Source organism: Merops nubicus, unplaced genomic scaffold (assembly GCF_000691845.1).
Source record: "Merops nubicus isolate BGI_N331 unplaced genomic scaffold, ASM69184v1 scaffold9058, whole genome shotgun sequence".
Taxonomy (NCBI): domain Eukaryota; kingdom Metazoa; phylum Chordata; class Aves; order Coraciiformes; family Meropidae; genus Merops; species Merops nubicus.
Genome location: NW_008625080.1, coordinates 7,501 through 26,602, shown reverse-complemented (window position 1 = coordinate 26,602; position 19,102 = coordinate 7,501). Strand labels below are relative to the sequence as shown.

Here is a 19,102-nt window from a genome sequence, read left to right as displayed (position 1 = left end):
CCCTCTACCTGAGCACTTCCAGATATCTTCCATGTCCCCTCTTCAGGGCAGAGCAGGGTGCCACCACGTTCTGTAGCTGCTTTGAAAGCTACGTTTGCTCGCTGGCTAAGCAAGTAGACGTTCACTGGCTAGACAGCAGGCTGTTGTCTCTTGGAATTGGTGGCCTATGTTAAAACTGCTTTCTCTCAATAGATGCAGTAATTTGGATCTCTGTCTCATTTATTCAAATCACTCCAAGAACTTAATATCTCTTGAGAGATTAAATCCTCTGTCGAGTTGAGCTGAACTTGACCAATGTTTTCTTAAAATAAGGGGGAATCTGATTGTTAAACTTCATCTCTGAACCGCAGGATGAGAGCCCGCACCCAGGATGATGAGCTGATGTCATACTGAATTTCCTTTGTCTCTAGATGATTCACAGAGAAAGCAATATGAAGAATGGCTGCAAGATACACAGCAACTTCTTCAAATGCAACAGAAGTACCTTGAGGAGCAAATTGGAGCCCATAGGAAATCCAAAAAGGCACTGTCAGCAAAGCAGCGTACAGCCAAGAAAGCTGGCCGTGAGTTCCCAGAGGAAGATGCAGAGCAGCTGAAGCATGTTACTGAGCAGCAGAGTATGGTCCAAAAACAGCTAGACCAGGTAATCACTTGGAATCCAAACCCATCACCTTAATACTAACGTGTGGTACTCGTATGACGCTTACTTTAGGTCTTCTGAAAGGCAAGTTTAAGTGCTTAAATATAGTGGAGTTTATCTAAAGGGAGCCACTCTCTATACTATTTTGTGCATTTAACAGCATTATTCTGAATTGCTGGTGACACTGGAGCTGTAGAAGAATATGCTATGGCAAACATTATGACAAAAAGTTACTTTAGTCCTTGGAAAAGGGGAAATTGCTTGGCAAAATAGCTTGCAACAGAGTGCCTGGCACCATGAAAAGCATAAATGGAAGATTCAGGAGAAAGTCTTAGCATGCAGGGCTTCAATGAACCTCATAACTCAGGTCGTCTTCAGGTATCCTTATGTAATCAGAACCCCTTGGTTATATGCAAGTTAGGTGTTACCAGTCAAGTTTTGTAAGTCTCCAATGGTAGAGAATTCCCAGCCTCTCTGGGCCCTTGTTTCAACACGTAACCACTTTTCACTAGATTTTGTTTTTCCTTCTTTATATTGGAATTCCACTTGCTACATCTTAAAACTGTGATTATAGTAAGTGAGATGAAAGTTAAACCTGTGATGGCTTTGATAAATCTAGGCCTTGGCCAACAGTACTGTGTTCCTTGAGACATTGCTCATAAGTTATCTGGCATGATCGACAGGATTGACTAGACCTGCTAAACACGAAATGCTTTAGAATTACCCTTTATTAATAATGAGAGGAAAAAATCAGCAGCAGGCTGCTTGGAATGAACTCCGAAGTGGTATCTGACCCTTGAGTTCTTGCTCAAGTGTTGCTTCAGGACAAAGTGTACACTGGGTGGAATATTACTTGGCTCATCTTTTCACTATGTGGAAGCGGGATGGAGCAGAGAAATCATGTTTATGTCATTTCTTCCTCCTTTTTTTCTCCTTCCACAATGAATGGCAGGTATAATAAATGCAAAAAAAAAAAGTGGGCTTTAACCAGTCTTTATGATAGATGTCAGTCTAGTCTTATGGTGAAGTTAGGCTCAAGTAACAGCTGCTAATCATGACATTGCTGGCAAATTCATTTAGTGCCCTGTAGTTAAGATTCTTTTATATTTATTTTTTTAAACGTGTTCCATATACTGCTGATAAATGCCCTCCACTCCCCTTCATCCACCAATTTAGACCAGTCATCCACATCCTAAACAGCACTTTTATTACATACCTAGTAGCAGCTTAAATAAGGTCTTATTAAAGTACTTTGTTAAGGACCTTCTATTTGAAGCAATTCACTTTTTCCAATCAGATCAAGTAATTTTTCTTTAATCAAGTTTCTGCTAGTTTTTGAAAAGGGCAAAGTCTCTGCATGTAAATCAAGAGAAAAGAGCTCTCAAATCCCTGTCAGTTCCAGGCACGGAGAAACTGGTGCTGACTTGGTGCAGCGCGAGCCGCTGGTGTCTGATGGGGTTACTGGCTGCAGCACAGAGCCATGCAGACACTACCATATTGTCTCTGTGGCCAGGGCAGTGTGACTGCTTGGCTCTGGCTCTGTGCCTGTGCTAATAAGCTCTGCCTCACTCTCCTGCACTGCTAAAATCACCAGGTTGATCTGTGCAGGCCGGCTCAGGTCCAGCTGGGTGTAGCCAGTGCTGGTCCTGGAGATCTCAACTAGTTCCAAGCACAGTCACGTGGCTGAGCCCCCACTGCAGATCTGGGGAGGGTGTGCTGCCTCCTGGGAGGATTTGGATGCCTCGTGGTATAGGCATACAGACCCAGCACAGGTTTGGTGCTTTGTACCCATGGAAGAGGCCTGGAGCACTGCCCTGTGCAGTGCAGATGGATCCAGTTGGTGGCTTTATGCAGTGGCACTGTTTATCTGGCAGTGTCAGTGCCAAGCCAGAGCTCATAAATCATCTTGGACCCGAGATTACTGTGTAAATAGCCTTTTGGGTGCATCTGTCCTGCATTCTGGAATGTGTCCTGAAATATCTCTGTTACCCTCAGCTTTCTGGCTTGTCCCTTGCCCCAGATAAAGGAGAGTGACATCAAACATTTTTAATTATATTATGGACTATTTTCTGTCAGTACAAACAGCAAATGGAAGTTGTGGAAATCATAATTTAATGAATAGAAGTTAGAGAGAGATGTTCCATCATGTCTGTGATACTAACTAGTGAATTACAAGGCTTTTTTTTTCTTTTAGAGAGCCAGTGCAGTTAGGTATGTGTTGTGTTTCTGAAATGCTCACTCTTCTCTGGCTGACACCATCATATCCTTCCTTTGGCTTCTCCTACTTGCCTTAAAAATAAGCTAATAGGCTTAGATTTTAGTGTCCCAGTTAAGTTTATTTTCATCCTAAAATTTAAAATTTTCAAGCAGCAGTTGTCATTTTCATCTGCTGTGTGATGTTTGAGGATCTGCCTGTGAATAAATAGGAATCAACCTCGCTCTTCTCCTGCAGACTTTTCAATTGTATCTTTTAAATTTTTTTCCTGATGTGTGAAGATTGTTTATTTCACTGTTTCCTTCTTCCTGTCTGTTCCCAACTGTTGTTACCTGTGCGAGCATGATCTGTAGGACAGGGATTGCTTTTGGTTTAGGTTTGTATATTTTCCAGCACGGTGCAATCTAGGTATGTACTTAGAACTTTGAGGCACTGTTATTTTTTTCTAAAATTTTTGGATGGATAGTGTTTCTAATGAACTAGTGGCCAGTTAGCCGTTTAAATAGAGAGAAACAAGACTGTGCAGAAATTCTGGTGTTGCCTGAGGTTCATTGTCTGCTGAAGTTCTAATGGCGTTACATGTTTCCTGCTGCTGGCACAGCCCATGTCAGAGATGACTGATGGCTTTTTTACCCTTCAGATCCGGAAGCAGCAGAAGGAGCACGCGGAGCTGATCGAGGAGTACCGGATCAAGCAGCAGCAGCAGTGTGCAATGGCCCCCCATGCTATAATGCCCGGCGTCCAGGCCCAGCCACCGATGGTTCCAGGAGGAACATCACCAGCAATGAATCAGCAAAACTTCCCCATGGTAGCACCACAGCTCCAGCATCAACAACACGCCGTGGTAATCCCTGGGCAATCCAACCCAACCAGAATGCCAAATTTGTCTGGATGGCAACCTGCAAGCACCCCCGCAAGCCATATTTCCATGAACCCGGCAAGGATGCAGCCTCCAATGACACCGTTGCCAATTACTCCTGGTACGCCCGCTCCTGTTCCTGCTCCAAATGCAACTGCACAGTCAGGGCCACCACCAAGGGTGGAGTTTGAGGACAATAACCCTTTTAGTGAAAGTTTTCAAGAGCGGGAAAGGAAGGAGCGTTTACGAGAGCAACAGGAGCGGCAACGCATTCAGCTCATGCAGGAGGTGGATCGGCAGAGGGCTCTGCAGCAGAGAATGGAGCTAGAACAGCACGGTATGATAGGGCCCGACCTGAATAACAAAACCTCCTTGTCTCAGATACCTTTCTTTAATTCTGATCTACCCTGTGATTTCATACAAACTCCGCGACCTCTTCAGCAGTCTCCACAGAATCAACAGCAACAACAAATGGGGCAAATTCTGCAACAAGGTTCTGTGACCTCGCCTCCTGCCACAAATTTTATGCAAAGCAGTGACCGGAGGCCAGTGGGACCTGCAACTTTTGGACCTGATGCATCTGCTGTTCCAGGTGGAGCCCCTAATTTCCATAATGTAAAACAAACCCATGGGAATCTCCCTGGGGCTACTTTTACGCAGAACCAAGTCAGGCCTCCATTTACTTCTGCTGTACCTTCATCTACAGTGCTCAGTAGTGGTGCCCCATGTGGGTCGGACACTAACGTGCCCCAGGCAACAAGCTTCCCTGGGTCAAGCCAGTCTCTCATACAGCTATATTCTGACATAATCCCAGAAGAGAAAGGGAAAAAGAAAAGGACGCGAAAAAAGAAAAAGGATGATGATGCCGAGTCAATAAAAGCCCCGTCAACTCCACATTCAGATATAACTGCACCATCAACCCCAACTATTTCTGATCCTACCTCCACCCCCACAGTCAACACCCCCAATGAACTTTCACGTCATCCAGATGAACAAGAGTCAGTGGAGTTGACAGGCCCATCAGCATCAAACGCAGGAGAGAGCCAGGCCTCTCCAGAGCTGGAGTGTAAGCTCCCCAGCAGCAGTCTGACACAGAAACAGCCAGGTGCAGGTACAGAGACTGAAAAGACCAAAACAGACACACCTACCAGCATTCAAGAAGTTAAACTAGAAAAGGCAGAAGCTGACCAGTGCTCAGGTCAAGATGAGCCTAAACCAGAAAACCCAAGCAGTATTAAAGTGGAGGAGGATAAGGTTACACCACAGCCTGCCTCTTCAGCTCAGAGTCCAGCACAACCTGCTGGCGTTCCAGCAGCGAAAGGGGAGTCGGGGAACGAATTGCTGAAACACCTGCTTAAAAACAAGAAGTCCTCATCTCTTCTTAATCAGAAATCAGAGAGCAGCGGCCGAACGGAAGAGGAGGCTGCTGGGGATAAGAAGTTAACAGAGAAGCAGAGCCCAGCTGAAGGAATGGTGAGCCTGTTGCTGGTTTTGTTGTACAGTGGTCACCGACTATCAAAGGCTAGTTTGTGCCATTACTGTGGGCAATTATGAAAAGGTGGGGAGACAAACTATCTACACAAAGGTGGAATAAACGTCTTTAAGGAATTTTCACCTCCCTTCCTGCCTTTTCTACATGAGTAAATCATCTGCATTACAAAAAGAACAAATTCTAATATGTTTTCATAGGTCAGTGTATTCAGAAATTATTAGAATGCAAAGAATAGTTTTTTTTTTTTCTGTAGATAATCATCTTTTAAAATGCCACTTCCTCATATTTACCAAGATTAAGGCAAGATTTTATAGTATGACTCTTACAACCTACTAATATGTTTCTGTGCAGCATATATATGGTATGTCCATATGCTACTCTCTTCTGTGACTCCCCCTTAGTCACGTGTAGGTGACCTGTGTGTCTTCACAGAGGCTCAGGGCTGGGCTTCACACCCTTTCATCTCCACCATTTGGAGTGTTCTGCAAGTGAACCAAGTCCGTGCTCAGTTTTTGCCTGCAAAAATCATATATTGTTTCTAATTTTAGTAGAGACTATACTCTGGGATTTTTATTAAAAGTGTGAAATTGTTAAATCTCCTAAAGTGGCTGGATTTCTGTCTCAGAGAATATTTCTCTAATTAATTTTACTTTAATGGAAGGGAGCATTAATTCTTTGTATTAATGGCACTATATGATTTAATAATTTATAAGGTTCTTAGAAACCGTCCTGAAGAAAATAATTTTCTATGGAGGTAGGACACACTACACTTAGATTTTTTTGGTCATTTTGTTGTAATCTTTAATCTCTAGTCACTTTAGGTTTAGGACTGTCTAAACTCTGAATACATCCTTGAAACAAAATTGAAACATTCAAAGTTAATAAAGACTGATAAAAATAATGGTAATTGTGAGCAGCAGATAACTTAAGTAAGTGTTAAAGATGAACAGTTAAAACGTACGTGACAGGAATAGTGGTGAGAGTCCTTGTGGCAAGGGGTGTGTAGAACTGTTTAAAGTAACTGTTAAAAAGAAATAGTACATTCTTTTGGTTTGCCACTATCTGTTGCATTTCCAAGTCCCATTCTGATTGCTTTTACACAACTAGCCTTTTATGTGAAGGATGGCTTTGGAAATGTATCCAGAAAGTATTTAAGCAAATGGTGCACTCTAGAAGTGTTTCACAATACTGGTTTTTTTTTTTCTAACCTCAAAATACATTTGTATTCTGTTCAGTGACACGCCTGTTTTCTGTAACCAACTCTGCCTTTCATTATGCTCTCATTAAAATCTAGGGTTGCATGCACATGTAACTTCATTTTAGGGGTATTCAAAAGAAAATGTTCTGGTGTGTGAGTTTTTAATGATGTTTTTAGGTGTCAGTGGTGTTAATGATAACTCATAGTTCTGTGTATAAGGCCAGTACAGCAGTTAGAGTTGCCAGTGAGACAGGAAAGTAAGCACACCATAAAACACAGTTTGTTAGCAATGACATTTATTATACCGTGTGTGTTTTAGACTACTCTGCAGTAGATTTGAGTGAACTGTACATTAAAATGTCAAAAATTCTACTTCACTTCCTTTTTTTATACCAGCAAACTTCAGGGAACCAGATGCAAGGTGCATTTGGGTGTAGTAACAGCCAGCTTCAGAGAACAGATGTAGGACCTGAAACGAAGAAACAGAGAAATAAGCGAACTCAGAGGACAGGGGAGAAGGCAGCTCCTCGGTCCAAGAAAAGGAAAAAAGAGGAAGAAGAGAAGCAAGCTATTTACCCTAACACTGATACATTCATCCAGCTGAAACAGGTAGGTGTGCAGGTGCTGGCTAATGCATCACGAGGACACTCAAAAGAGTGGGCTTCTCATGGTGGAAAAGAGGTTGATCATTAAGTTGAATTTTGAGGACATGCTGGAGGGAATGAAAACTTTCATAAAAGTAGGAAGTTTAAAGCCATGGAGTTCCTGTTGGCTCTGGCAGCCCCTGTGGCTGCACTGGCAGGAAGGTGGAAGTGCAGCTCCTGTGGACAGGGGACCACTTCCTTAACAGAGAGACCTGTGCCTGACCGAGTTTTCTGATAGTGGGTAAATTCTGATTATTGTTTTTAAATGAGCACCACTCCACTGATATCTGGAGATTCACAATGCTTCTGTGTTAATACTTAAATTGATTGCTGACTTTTCTTTCTTTTAATATAGCAGCTTTCTCTTCTGCCTCTGATGGAACCAATAATTGGAGTGAGCTTTGCACACTTTCTTCCCTATGGCAGCAGCCAGCTAAATGGTGGAAATCGACTTGTGGGAAGTTTTGGTAGTGCTACTCTTGACGGGGCTTCAGATTACTACTCCCAGCTCATTTACAAGGTATGGATTTAATCTGGATTTCCATCGTGTACTCTCTGTGGGAAAAGTTCATGACATTAGTAATACTGGTTGGTTAGAGTTCCTGCCTGTTCTGCAACCAGAGCAGAACTATTTTCTGTTGCTAGACTACATGGGTGGTGTGGTGGTGAAACTGTCACTATTGTTTTACTCTCTGAAAGTGGAAATCAGTTCTAGAAACTGTCGTAAACTAATTAAAAACTACAAGTATTCCTTTTACAAATGGATGCTGAATGGTGAAACTTGTAATTACAGTTCTATGAAGCAGAAAAGTCTGGATTTTCAGTACTTTGCAAAGTCATTGAAAGCATTAAAGCATTTCTTAATGGGAATTAAATGGGAAATAGACTTTCCTCATTTGTTCACTAAGTCCTAACTAAGAACCTGAGAACTCTGAACAAAACAGACTGTGTGTTGATGAGCTAACAACCCACAGAATTTAAAACTCGGTCTCTGAGACCAGAGTGGCAATATTGGGAAGGCAGCAAGATAGCAAATAGAATAATATTTGCTGCTTGGCTACCCTGTTATAAAAACTTCCATAACTTCGTAAAAACCAGTGTTTTTTACTCCAGCCTTACATGGCATGTAAGCTAAGAATGTGAGCTAGCAGAAATCATTGCTGTGGTCAGAAGTGAGTAACAAGTATTAGCTTTGTAGGCATGACTGCAACAGGAACAGGAGTGGAAGTTCTCATCTAATTTTCATTTCAAATATGGGCAGTGAAGTAAGGTGGCAGGCAGGAGCCTGGAGTGTGAACTTGCAGGGTATCTGCTTCTCCATGGCAACTGCTCCAGTGAAAGCTCATCCTGTGCTAAATGTGAGGTAGTTTCCCTTCTAGTGAAAATTGAGTAAGATGACTTGTTTATGGTGGTGGAGAGTCTGTGGAATAACTCTCTCAATCTTAAATTCAGACCTATGCTTTAACTGTAGGAACTTGTTGGGGGTCCCAAACCATTCCTAAAGATGTCCTTCATGCTTTTCTGTCAATAATTTAGCTATAGCTTCTTTCAGTAATGTAAACTCCTCACGTAAGCTACTTCTCTGGTAATATCATTGACATAAGAAAAGCAAAACATTGTGTCTTTTATAATGAGTACTCTTATGTATTTGGTCACATACTTGAGAATTAACTACCGTTGGTTATCAGTGCTGCCTCTGTGTCCCATGGCTGATTTATGGCTCCTTAATCTCACTCAGCAGAATAATCTGAGCAATCCCCCGACACCCCCAGCTTCCCTCCCTCCCACACCACCTCCCGTGGCGTGCCAGAAGTTGGTAAACGGCTTCGCGACCACTGAGGAGCTTGCTGGCAAGGCTGGTATGTTAGGAGGTCATGATGGTAAGACTAATACCTATTGTCTCTGTAACAAATGAGTCGAGTTTGTAGCAAATTACAAAATAGATAACTGGAATGCTTTTCAGTTGCTATAGTCTTCTTTTATAAAAACAGTAGGCCTAGAGTCTTTAAGGTTTTAATAATTATTATCCAGCTTTATTTTACACCAGTATAATGTCAGATGACAGCCTTTTCCCTGTTCCCTTTCAAAAACATGTTGACAGCTAGAAGTGCTCTTAAGAAATTAAAAAGAAAAATTTAAAATCAATTTTTTAAGCCCAGTACAAATGACTAATCAGTTAGTTGAGTCAGCTCAAAAGCATTCTACCTAAAATGTATCCTCAGTAGGCTTTGTGTGTAGTCAGTATGTATTTACTGATGCTTGTAATTTGGTCTATCAGAATTGCTTTTGTTGAAGAAAACTTTATCCTGCCTCTTGATGAGGACTGTTCAGTGATTAAAATCCTTTTCTCCTACCCTTTTTCCATTGTTGTTACAAAGTTGGTGGTTTTTTTCTTTATTTAAGTAAAACAAAAATCTTTTCATACTGTCAGAAGACACACTTAAAACCTTTTTGAGCCCTTTTTGCTCAAAATTTGCAAGATTTTTGTGAATATGTAGCTTAATCATGAATGGTCAGAAATTTTTGAGCAGTAAGTGGATGGAGGGTGGTGCTACCATGTGCTGCAATGCCTTGGCTGTGTCAGGAGCCACCAAGACCCTGACACACAGAATGTGTATTGGTGGAGGAGCTGTGCAGGTGTCTCACTGTGCTGTGTGTTTCTGGGTTTAGTTACCAAAGCTCTGGGGCCGAAGCAGTTCCAGCTGCCTTTCAGACCACAGGAAGATTTATTGGCGAGAGCAATGGCTCAGGGCCCTAAAACTGTGGATGTTCCTGCTTCACTTCCAACACCACCTCACAACAACCAGGAGGAGTTGAGGTGGGTTTTCTGTGACATCTTCAAAAACATATTCGGAGTGAATTCTTTAATCTTTCAGTAGGAGATGAGACTGTGAAGGTGTGAGGAAATGAAATCAGTGGTGCTCAGCCACACACTGTAGAGAGAACGTGATGGGATAATTTGTCCTGGTTAACTGAGCATTCCATGAGTAGTGAAAGAGGTGACTTCTGCCTTTGCTAGACTCTAGATTCTGTTAAATTATTAAGAGTTCATTACCTTGCTCCCTTAAAAGCAGAAGAAAAACTATACAAATTGGTGGTTTTTTCTTGAGCAGCATGGTACTGTTGCACTATGACAGTACCTGGCTGCTGTACCAGTCAGCAGTACTGTGCAAGACTCATCCTGAAAACTCCCCAGCTCTACTCAGTTTCTTTCACCATGTGAAATCTTTCCTTTTGCTGCCTTTCACTTGCCTAACCAAAAGTTGGGTGTCTTTGAGGCAGTGAAGCCTCTATGTAGACAAGGCGGGATGGACCAGTGAAGACAATTAAGTCAGAAAGTTTAAATGTTAAGTACTACTTTTTGACACGGGTAGATGGACCCATGGGGAACAGACGGTTCTGGGATTTGTTAGAGCCTCCATTTTTCTTCTATTTTTCCCAAGAAACTACTGTGTGCAGTGGAGTATAAAATGCCCAGAAGTAATGGCCTACCACGTAACTGTGTTCCATGAGTTGTAGCAAGAAGCAGGTTCATTACAGCTTCTTGTAATGACTTATACCTTTGGCTTACCAAGGGTTTTAGGTCATTTCCAAAACAGCTTTTTTGGGTTTTGTTCCAGGGCTCAAGATCACTGTGAGGACAGGGACACTCCTGACAGCTTTGTCCCTTCTTCCTCTCCTGAAAGCGTGGTGGGAATGGAAATCAGTAGGTATCCAGACTTGTCGGTTGTGAAGGAGGAGAACCCAGAACCTGTACCATCTCCAATCATTCCCATCCTACCAAGCAGTACTGGAAAAGGTGAGACTGCAGCAGAACAAACAGTTACAACAAGGCTTTTTTTTGTTTTGCTTTCCTACATTTGTAGGATTAACCTGGTGTGCTTCATTTTGTTTTCAGGTTCAGAAGCCAAAAGGAATTACGTAAAATCGGAACCTGGTTCAGGAGTGTTGCCTGGTTCTGGCTTCTTTGCCTCTCAGCTTGGACCATCCCAGAATGGTCCTAAATCTGGCCTTATATCTGTAGCAATTACTCTACATCCCACCGCTGCTGAGGTAAAAGAAATAAGCTTGTAATACATTTATGAAGTGCAACAGCAGTTAATGTATGCTATATATAGTGAAGCTGGAGGGGTTATAGCACAGGACAACAAAGCAGCTGTTGCAATCTGCTAATTTCTGTTACTGCTCTTTTAACTGCCTATCTGATGAAAACAATGGTGTCTTCTTGTTACTCTTCTTAGAATATCAGCAGTGTCGTAGCAGCATTCTCCAACCTGCTCCACGTCAGAATTCCCAACAGTTACGAAGTTAGTAACGCTCCAGACGTCCCCTCCTCCATGGCAGCCTCCAACACTCACAGGGTGAACCCACCTGTGGAGTACAGGCATCACTTACTACTTCAGGGTCCTCAGGGAGGATCCATGGGACCTGCCAGGATCGTAGGGTCGTACGGACTGAAGCAGCCTAATGTGCCATTTCCTGCAAACAGCAATGGTGAGTGGGAATTAATTCTTCTAAGTTTTCAGTACCAGAATTTTAACTGAGTGTTAATGCACCTCAGCCTCATAAAGTCATGCCCTAGAATAAGATAATCGATTCTTGTTCTAAATAATGCTTTTCCTTACGTGGTCAGTACACGTGGAGCTGCTGCTGCTGTTAACAGTAACTGAAGAGGTCTGATCCATCTCTCCTTTCCCTTCTGTTACCCATGTCACTGGCAGTGAGGTGTTTCTTCCAGTAGCTCCCAACATTTTTTTTTTTTATTCCAATATGATTTTAAATCCATCATTCTGGGTCTGTTTAGCTTGGTGAAGAGAACACAGAGGAGGTCTTATCAATGCTTACCAGTATCTAAAGGGGTCAAGAGGATGGGGCCAAACTCTTTTCTGTGGTGCCCAGTGGCAGGACAAGGGGCAATGGGCACAAACTGGGACACAGGAGGTTCCATCTGAACATGAGGAAAAAATTCTATCCTGTGAGGCTGCCAGAGCAGGCAGCCCAGAGGTTGTGGCGTCTCCTTCTCTGGAGAGTTTCAAAGCCTGCCTGGAAGTGATCCTTTACAGCCTGCTTTAAGTGAACCAGCTTTGGCAGAGGGATTGGACTAGATGGTGTCCAGAGGTCCTCTCCAACTCCTACCAGTCTGTGATTCAGAAAGGTCGTCCATATGCTGGAAAACTTGACCTAGTTGTCATGTCAAGCACGTATTCCTATGTTGGTTTAGTTATTCATTTCTTACACAGGAATGTATTTTTGCTTTGTTATTGGCACAGTTGGTTTTGGTCTAGTTTAAACAATCTCCCCATTAGGATGTTGTTAAAAGTTTGCCCTATCCAGGAGGATGCTACTCCTCTAGACCACTGAAGAACACTGTGACTTCTCATAAAATTGGGTTAATCTAATACAGCTTCTAACAGACTTGCCTGTTTTCTAGGTGTAGCTGGCTATAAGGATCACAGTCAGAATATTGCAGAAGGCTCAGCCTTGAGACCTCGGTGGTGCTCTCACTGCAAAGTTGTGGTTCTTGGCAGTGGTGTGCGGAAGTCCTTCAAAGACCTGCCTTTCCTTAAACAGGTACTGCCCTGCAAGTGTAGCTTCTTACGTGTAATGGTGAATGAGAACCAGGGGCAACAAAGAGCACTGCTTGTCATGCCAGCTGATACCACTTCCAGGCTTCGCTGTGGTCTCCCTTCTGTCTTCGTCCTAGTTCAGGATGGGAGGTCACAGCACATTTATAGTACAAATAAGAAATGTCAAATTTGTTACTTACATAAAACAAATTTCAGGAGATTGCATAAAACAGGTCCCATATATGGCAGCTTCCTAAATTCTGCTGCAAATCTCCTTCCATGACCACTTCAGAGACCTTAATTCCAAAGTGGCTTATTTGTGAGGCACCATATTACTGTGTCAGGAAGTATTGTAAGAGCAATAATAGTTGTACTCTTTTTGAGCAAGAATCAGACAGATTTCAGTCTCAGTCTCCTGTATTTACATTGGGAAGTGTCATTCATTCAAGAAGTACCATTGTTCTGTCAGTGAGATTGGGATAATTAGGTAACAAAGGTCTATAATCAAAATTTTTTACAGAAAAGTAGTGGGTTCATGTAGTCAGAAAAGCACCGAATTCCCAGTAGTGTCTTGCAGATGGAGCGGTAGATAGACCAGTGTAGTTTGTCTTTGATTAGGCTGAAATGAGACGTTCTTTTGCCATCTAAAGATGAAAGAGTGGATTTTAGTTTCAAGTGTGCCTTTAGAGCAGATGGGTGCATGATATAGAAAGCTTTATTTTGACTGTTAAACTTCTGCTAAAGGCAAGAAATGCTGAAGAACAAGGTTGTAGGTGGCGGTATCGTTAGATGTCGAATAATGGAGTATTTATATCGCAGTGTTGCTCACTGTCTCATAAAAGTCCCACAAATAAAGAGTTTCTAGCCAGATCAAAAGACTTGTTTTGGTACTCTTATTATGTGAAAAAAAGGCATTAAAATGCACTTCTGATAATCTTCCATGTTTGATTCCCAGGATTCCCAAGAAGGCTCTGATAAAATGAAGGACATTGTATTCTGTAGCAACAACTGCTTTGTTCTTTATTCAGCAGCTGTGCAAGCAAAAAACTCAGAGAACAAAGTAAGTATCAAATGCTGGTAGACCCTAGTGAGCAGAAATTATTGAAGCTATATTTTGGTGTACAGAAAGGGGAAGAAGGGGAAGTTGGCACTTTAGAGGTGTATAAATGAACTGCACTATATTCAAACACTGAGATTCTGAAATAAAATTCGTATTTGCAGAACTTTGTATCTGACAGATGCATGGCAAAACAGTAGCCACTTTTTGCTGTCCTCACAGGCTTTGAAGATGCAGTCTCAAAAATGTAGTCACTTAAGTTCTCTGAGCATTGTACAAAACCACAGCTAGATCTTTAAGGGCTATATCCTGCATTTTCTCTGCATTAATTGCCAAAACTGTAGTAAAGAGCCTGCTAACTGACAGTGATGAGGAAAAAGAGGTTCTACTTACTGGAGAAAGACATTTTAAGAATTTGTTCAACTAAAGTTGAACAAGACAGTTTAATTGGACCAGGGATTTTTCTCAGGTAGTCCTAAAGAGTATGTTTTAGTTTTCTACCTACACTGTGAGGAGTATGTGACACCTTAGAGAACGTCAGCACTTCACAAAAGGGACACGTCTTGCTGTGTCCAGGTTCTCTCAGTTTCAGAGGAAGATAACTTAAATTTATCTTCATTATTTTTAACTGGTTTTAATCATCAAAAGTGGAATAAGCTTCATTCAAGACTAAATGATCCTGCTAAGTTTATTTTCTCATAGATAATTTTTTTTTTAGTACTTCTTTGAACTAGTTTTTACTCTTCCTAGTTCAAACGTACCTTTTTTCCCCTAAACCAGTAGACACAACAAGCCACATGTTCCAAGCATTACCTAATTAATGATTTCTCATATTCCTCTGTTTACTGTAGAATTTGCAGCCCTCCTTCAAATGCATCCTACTTATTTTTGCAGAAGAAATTGAATGGAAAAAAAAAAATGGAGGAAAAGATAAATGCACGTGCATCTGTTTAGTGTCCCATGTAGCTCATTTTCACTAGTACCTAAACAGGGTAACGTTTCTGCACAAGTGCAGCAGCATGTCCATAATTAGGTTAATTAAATGTTATGGTCAGCCTCTTGATCAGTTCATTTACTCTTTCAAGATTAAGCATACAAACCACATGAAGCACTTTCTAATCTAAACTCCCTTTGTTGTTCTTTGTGCTCCTTTTTATTTTTTTTCCCCTCCAAAACAAGTCTCTGCCCTATGGGAATTTTCTCCTCACTAGTTTCCAGGGAAAATATGTGGTGTTAATTGCAAATCTTCCCCTACTACCAAATAACAAGATTCTTTCTCTTCAAATTAATTCTATGACCCATATTTTAAGATTTAGTTTGTATTGTAACACAGCATTCTAAAAATACCTAAGAACTAAATCTGTCTGTTAGTTGGTCTAGAGCAGTTGAGTAGTTTTTCATTCAGAAAAGGACAAAGGATTATTTGTTTCCTCCTCTCTATTAAAGGGCCCCATGTTCTAGATTGACTGGGAGAACTTTTGTGTGACAGCACAAGCTGTCATAACAGGGCTCCGGGTAATTTCCATCTTTCTCTGTTGCTGCACCATGATTTTAGGCATTCCAAGGAGGCCTTTCCATACTGACCTGACACAGTGTTTTCAAGATACATTTAATGCTTAATGGTTTGGGGTTTTTTTCTTCACATTTTTGTATTGATTTAGCAGGAATCAGTTCCGTCTTTGCCGCAGTCACCAATGAAGGAGAGGCCACCTAAAGCATTCCATCAGTACAGCAACAACATCTCCACTTTGGATGTCCACTGTCTGCCTCAGCTACAAGAAAAAATTTCTCCACCATCATCCCCCCCCATCATGTTCCCCCCTGCATTTGAGGCAGCCAAGGTGGAGGCAAAACCGGATGAGCTTAAGGTAACGGTGAAACTAAAGCCGAGGTTAAAAGCAATACACAGCAGTCTCGATGACTGTCGGCCTCCAAGTAAGAAATGGAAAGGAATGAAATGGAAAAAGTGGAGCATTCAGATTGTGATTCCTAAAGGATCATTCAAACCTCCTTGTGAAGAGGAAATAGACGAATTTCTTAAAAAACTGGGCACAACCCTTAAACCAGATCCCGTGCCTAAAGACTATAGGAAATGTTGCTTCTGTCACGAGGAAGGTGATGGATTAACTGATGGACCAGCAAGGCTTCTTAACCTGGATTTAGACCTTTGGGTCCATTTGAACTGTGCTCTTTGGTCTACAGAAGTCTACGAGACACAAGCTGGTGCCTTAATAAACGTGGAACTAGCGCTGCGAAGAGGCTTGCAGATGAAATGCATGTTCTGTCACAAAATGGGTGCCACCAGCGGCTGTCACAGGTTAAGGTGCACCAACATTTATCACTTTACCTGCGCCATTAAAGCACAATGCATGTTTTTTAAAGACAAGACCATGCTTTGCCCCATGCACAAACCAAAGGGAACTCACGAGCAGGAGCTGAGTTACTTTGCAGTCTTCAGGAGGGTGTACGTTCAGCGCGACGAGGTGCGGCAGATCGCGAGCATCGTGCAGCGAGGAGAGCGCGACCACACCTTCCGCGTGGGAAGCCTCATCTTCCACGCGGTGGGGCAGCTGCTCCCGCAGCAGATGCAGGCCTTCCACTCCTCCAAAGCGCTCTTCCCCGTGGGCTACGAGGCCAGCCGCCTGTACTGGAGCATGAGGTACCCGAACAGGCGCTGCCGCTACCTCTGCTCCATTGAGGAGAAGGACGGGCTTCCCCTCTTTGTCATCAAGGTGGTGGAACAAGGCCATGAAGATCTGGTCCTTACTGACACAACGCCTAAAGGTAATTTTTGTCAGCTAAGATGGTGACTTTTGGGGGCTTGCTGTTCGTGGTATGATAAATATTTCCAATGTTAGAATCATGGAATCATTAAGGTTGAAAAGACCTCTAAGTTCATCAAGTCCAACCATCAACCCAACATTGCCATGACCACTAAACCATGTCCTGAAGTACCATGCCTACACGTTTTTTGAACACCTCCAGGAGTGGTGACTCCACCAGCTCCCTGGGCAGCACATTCCTGTGCCTCACCACTCTTTTAGGAAAGAAATTCTTCCTAATATCCAGTCCTCCCCTGGTACAACTTAACCCCTTTTCATCTTGTCCTATCATTAGTTATTTGGAAGAAGAGACCAACACCCACCTCATTCCAACCTCCTTTCAGGTAGTTGTAGAGAACAGTAAGCTCTAAATAAAAATTGCAGACAGTGTTCTAATGTAATGCATACAGTGAGGTTCCAGGACCTAGTTTTAATATCACACTATGAAGACTGAGGACACTTCTGAAGAAATTATGTAAGTTGCAAATAAGATGACTTGTTAAAAGTTCACAGAGGAGACCAAATACTGAATATTGAAAATTAATTAAAATGGTAGGAATTCAGTGTAGGTCTCCTTTGGTGAGAAGTGACCGTGTTAGGTACCATGACTGGTCACCAGCCAGCTCTGCTGGTGTTAGTAAGCACTACAAGGAGAGCTGAGTTGACCACGTTGTTCTCGGGACAGGTGACAATGTCTGTGGCAGGGCAAAGAAGAATCCATTAGACCATAAACCCCTGAGCACACGGGCAGGTCTTAGGAACCCAGTGCATTAGTGTGCACGTGGCCTGTGATGCTCCAGGTCTTAACCCTGTCATGCTGCAGGACCAGTCACGCCGCTGCCAGGGAACTGCCCTGACTGTTACCAACCCACAGAAACAGAATATATAGTTTATCTTCAGAAAGTTCTGCTTTGGGCAGGTTTCCTCAGGAGAACCTGTCTGTGGTGTTGCCAGAGGACTGAAGGCTTCCATGCTGTGTACACCAGTCCCTGGTGCCCTTGGGCGTTCATTTTAGAACCAGTACAACAGACTTCTTGATTTTTTTGTTCGCCATAACTCTTTCCTGTATGGTTGTGTAGGTGTGTGGGATAAAATCTTGGAGCCCGTTGCCACTGTTAGAAAGGAATCTGAAATGCTCCAGCTGTTTCCTGGCTATTTGAAGGGTGAAGACCTCTTTGGTTTGACAGTCTCTGCGGTGGCCAGGATTGCCGAATCGGTGAGTCTCCACATCCCAGTTCCTCATGGATCCCCCCCGATTGCTGGATGAATGTGTGAGAAAGGGCACAGGAGGGCGTGGAGTAGGAAATATTTCATGTAAATACACACGATTAACCTGTAATTCCTTGGATTTTTTTTGTCTTTTTGTCTGTTTTTTTGTAGCTGCCAGGGGTTGAGGCCTGTGAGAACTATACTTTCCGCTATGGCCGAAACCCCCTCATGGAACTCCCTCTTGCCATCAACCCCACGGGCTGTGCCCGTGCCGAGCCTAAAATGAGTACCCATGTCAAGAGGTTTGTGTTAAGGTATTTTGTTTTAATTTCACATAGTACAGCCCAGGGTTTATAGGCTGCTTAGGGTTATTTGTGCTTTCGTCTGCTGCTTACAAACCCTGTCGTCCTTGGCTGTGTATGTGCATGCCCGAGCCGGAGGCGCCGCTTCGTTGTCTATGCTAGCTGGCTTTCAGTGTCTGTGCGTCTGAAAGAGTTTTTAATGGGTTTCCTGGCTGTTTTCGGAGAAATCTTCAGTTTTTCTTGTATTCTTTCCTGTTACATCCCCAACTCCTGCAGGCCTCACACCTTGAACAGCACCAGCACATCGAAGTCCTTCCAGAGCACAGTCACGGGCGAGCTGAATGCGCCCTACAGCAAACAGTTCGTCCATTCCAAGTCCTCCCAGTACCGCAAAATGAAAACCGAGTGGAAGTCCAACGTCTACCTGGCTCGCTCTCGGATCCAGGTCAGCTCCTGTGTTAGGAGATGGATAGTGAAAAACTGACTCAGGCTTTTAGTTACACCTATTTTATATAGCAGTTTTATAGTTTTACCTATTTTGTGTATAATTTATGCTAAAAATTGGAACTAAAGCTATTGCAAAATTCCTTCAAGTCTCATCCCCAAATTTGCAATTTCTATGTGGCAAATCACTTCCAGAGATTCTCTTAAGTGAGATTTCTTTCTAATTATCATAAATATCTTTAAAATTAATTTGTTACAGTCATCCAGGAAAAAGTTTCTGTAAAGATTTGGGGTTTTTTTTAGCATATTTCTCAAAAACTTAGTAAAACATAATAAAAATATGCATATAGAGCGGAAGTCTGAAATGCTCAGACGAAGATGAGTAGAGAGGTTTGTAACTGGCATGAAGAACTCAATTGCACTTGTTTGCAACCATAATAATAAAAAAATCTGTTGCTTTATAAAGTTCTGTTGGTCCACGGACTGTTTCCCAAAAGCTGTGTAATTAACCTTGCTGCGTATGAACGCGGTTGTTGTTTATTTTAGGTTGGAATTAACTGTGCTGCTGTGTTCCTATTAAGTGTTCCTCCGTTCTAGTAAGGCCTGCTCCATTTTTCAGTGGATTTATAATCTTTATCAGGTGTCAGAGATCT

General features: G+C 42.5%; 1 protein-coding gene across 1 annotated transcript in view; it reads left to right on the top strand.

Moving 5' to 3' along the window:
• KMT2C (lysine (K)-specific methyltransferase 2C) overlaps positions 1-19,102 on the top strand; it is a gene marked incomplete at its 5' end in the record, with an annotated part of 29,936 nt that overhangs the window by 8,648 nt on the left and 2,186 nt on the right. Inside the window, 15 exons of the mRNA XM_008945555.1 lie at positions 411-643; positions 3,496-5,187; positions 6,801-7,013; positions 7,404-7,568; positions 8,787-8,928; positions 9,719-9,866; positions 10,669-10,847; positions 10,947-11,101; positions 11,290-11,542; positions 12,480-12,619; positions 13,571-13,675; positions 15,337-16,456; positions 17,574-17,710; positions 17,875-18,017; positions 18,282-18,450. Of these exons, the coding sequence (XP_008943803.1) occupies positions 411-643; positions 3,496-5,187; positions 6,801-7,013; positions 7,404-7,568; positions 8,787-8,928; positions 9,719-9,866; positions 10,669-10,847; positions 10,947-11,101; positions 11,290-11,542; positions 12,480-12,619; positions 13,571-13,675; positions 15,337-16,456; positions 17,574-17,710; positions 17,875-18,017; positions 18,282-18,450 (4,994 nt within the window). The remainder of the gene's footprint in view (positions 1-410; positions 644-3,495; positions 5,188-6,800; positions 7,014-7,403; positions 7,569-8,786; positions 8,929-9,718; positions 9,867-10,668; positions 10,848-10,946; positions 11,102-11,289; positions 11,543-12,479; positions 12,620-13,570; positions 13,676-15,336; positions 16,457-17,573; positions 17,711-17,874; positions 18,018-18,281; positions 18,451-19,102) is intronic.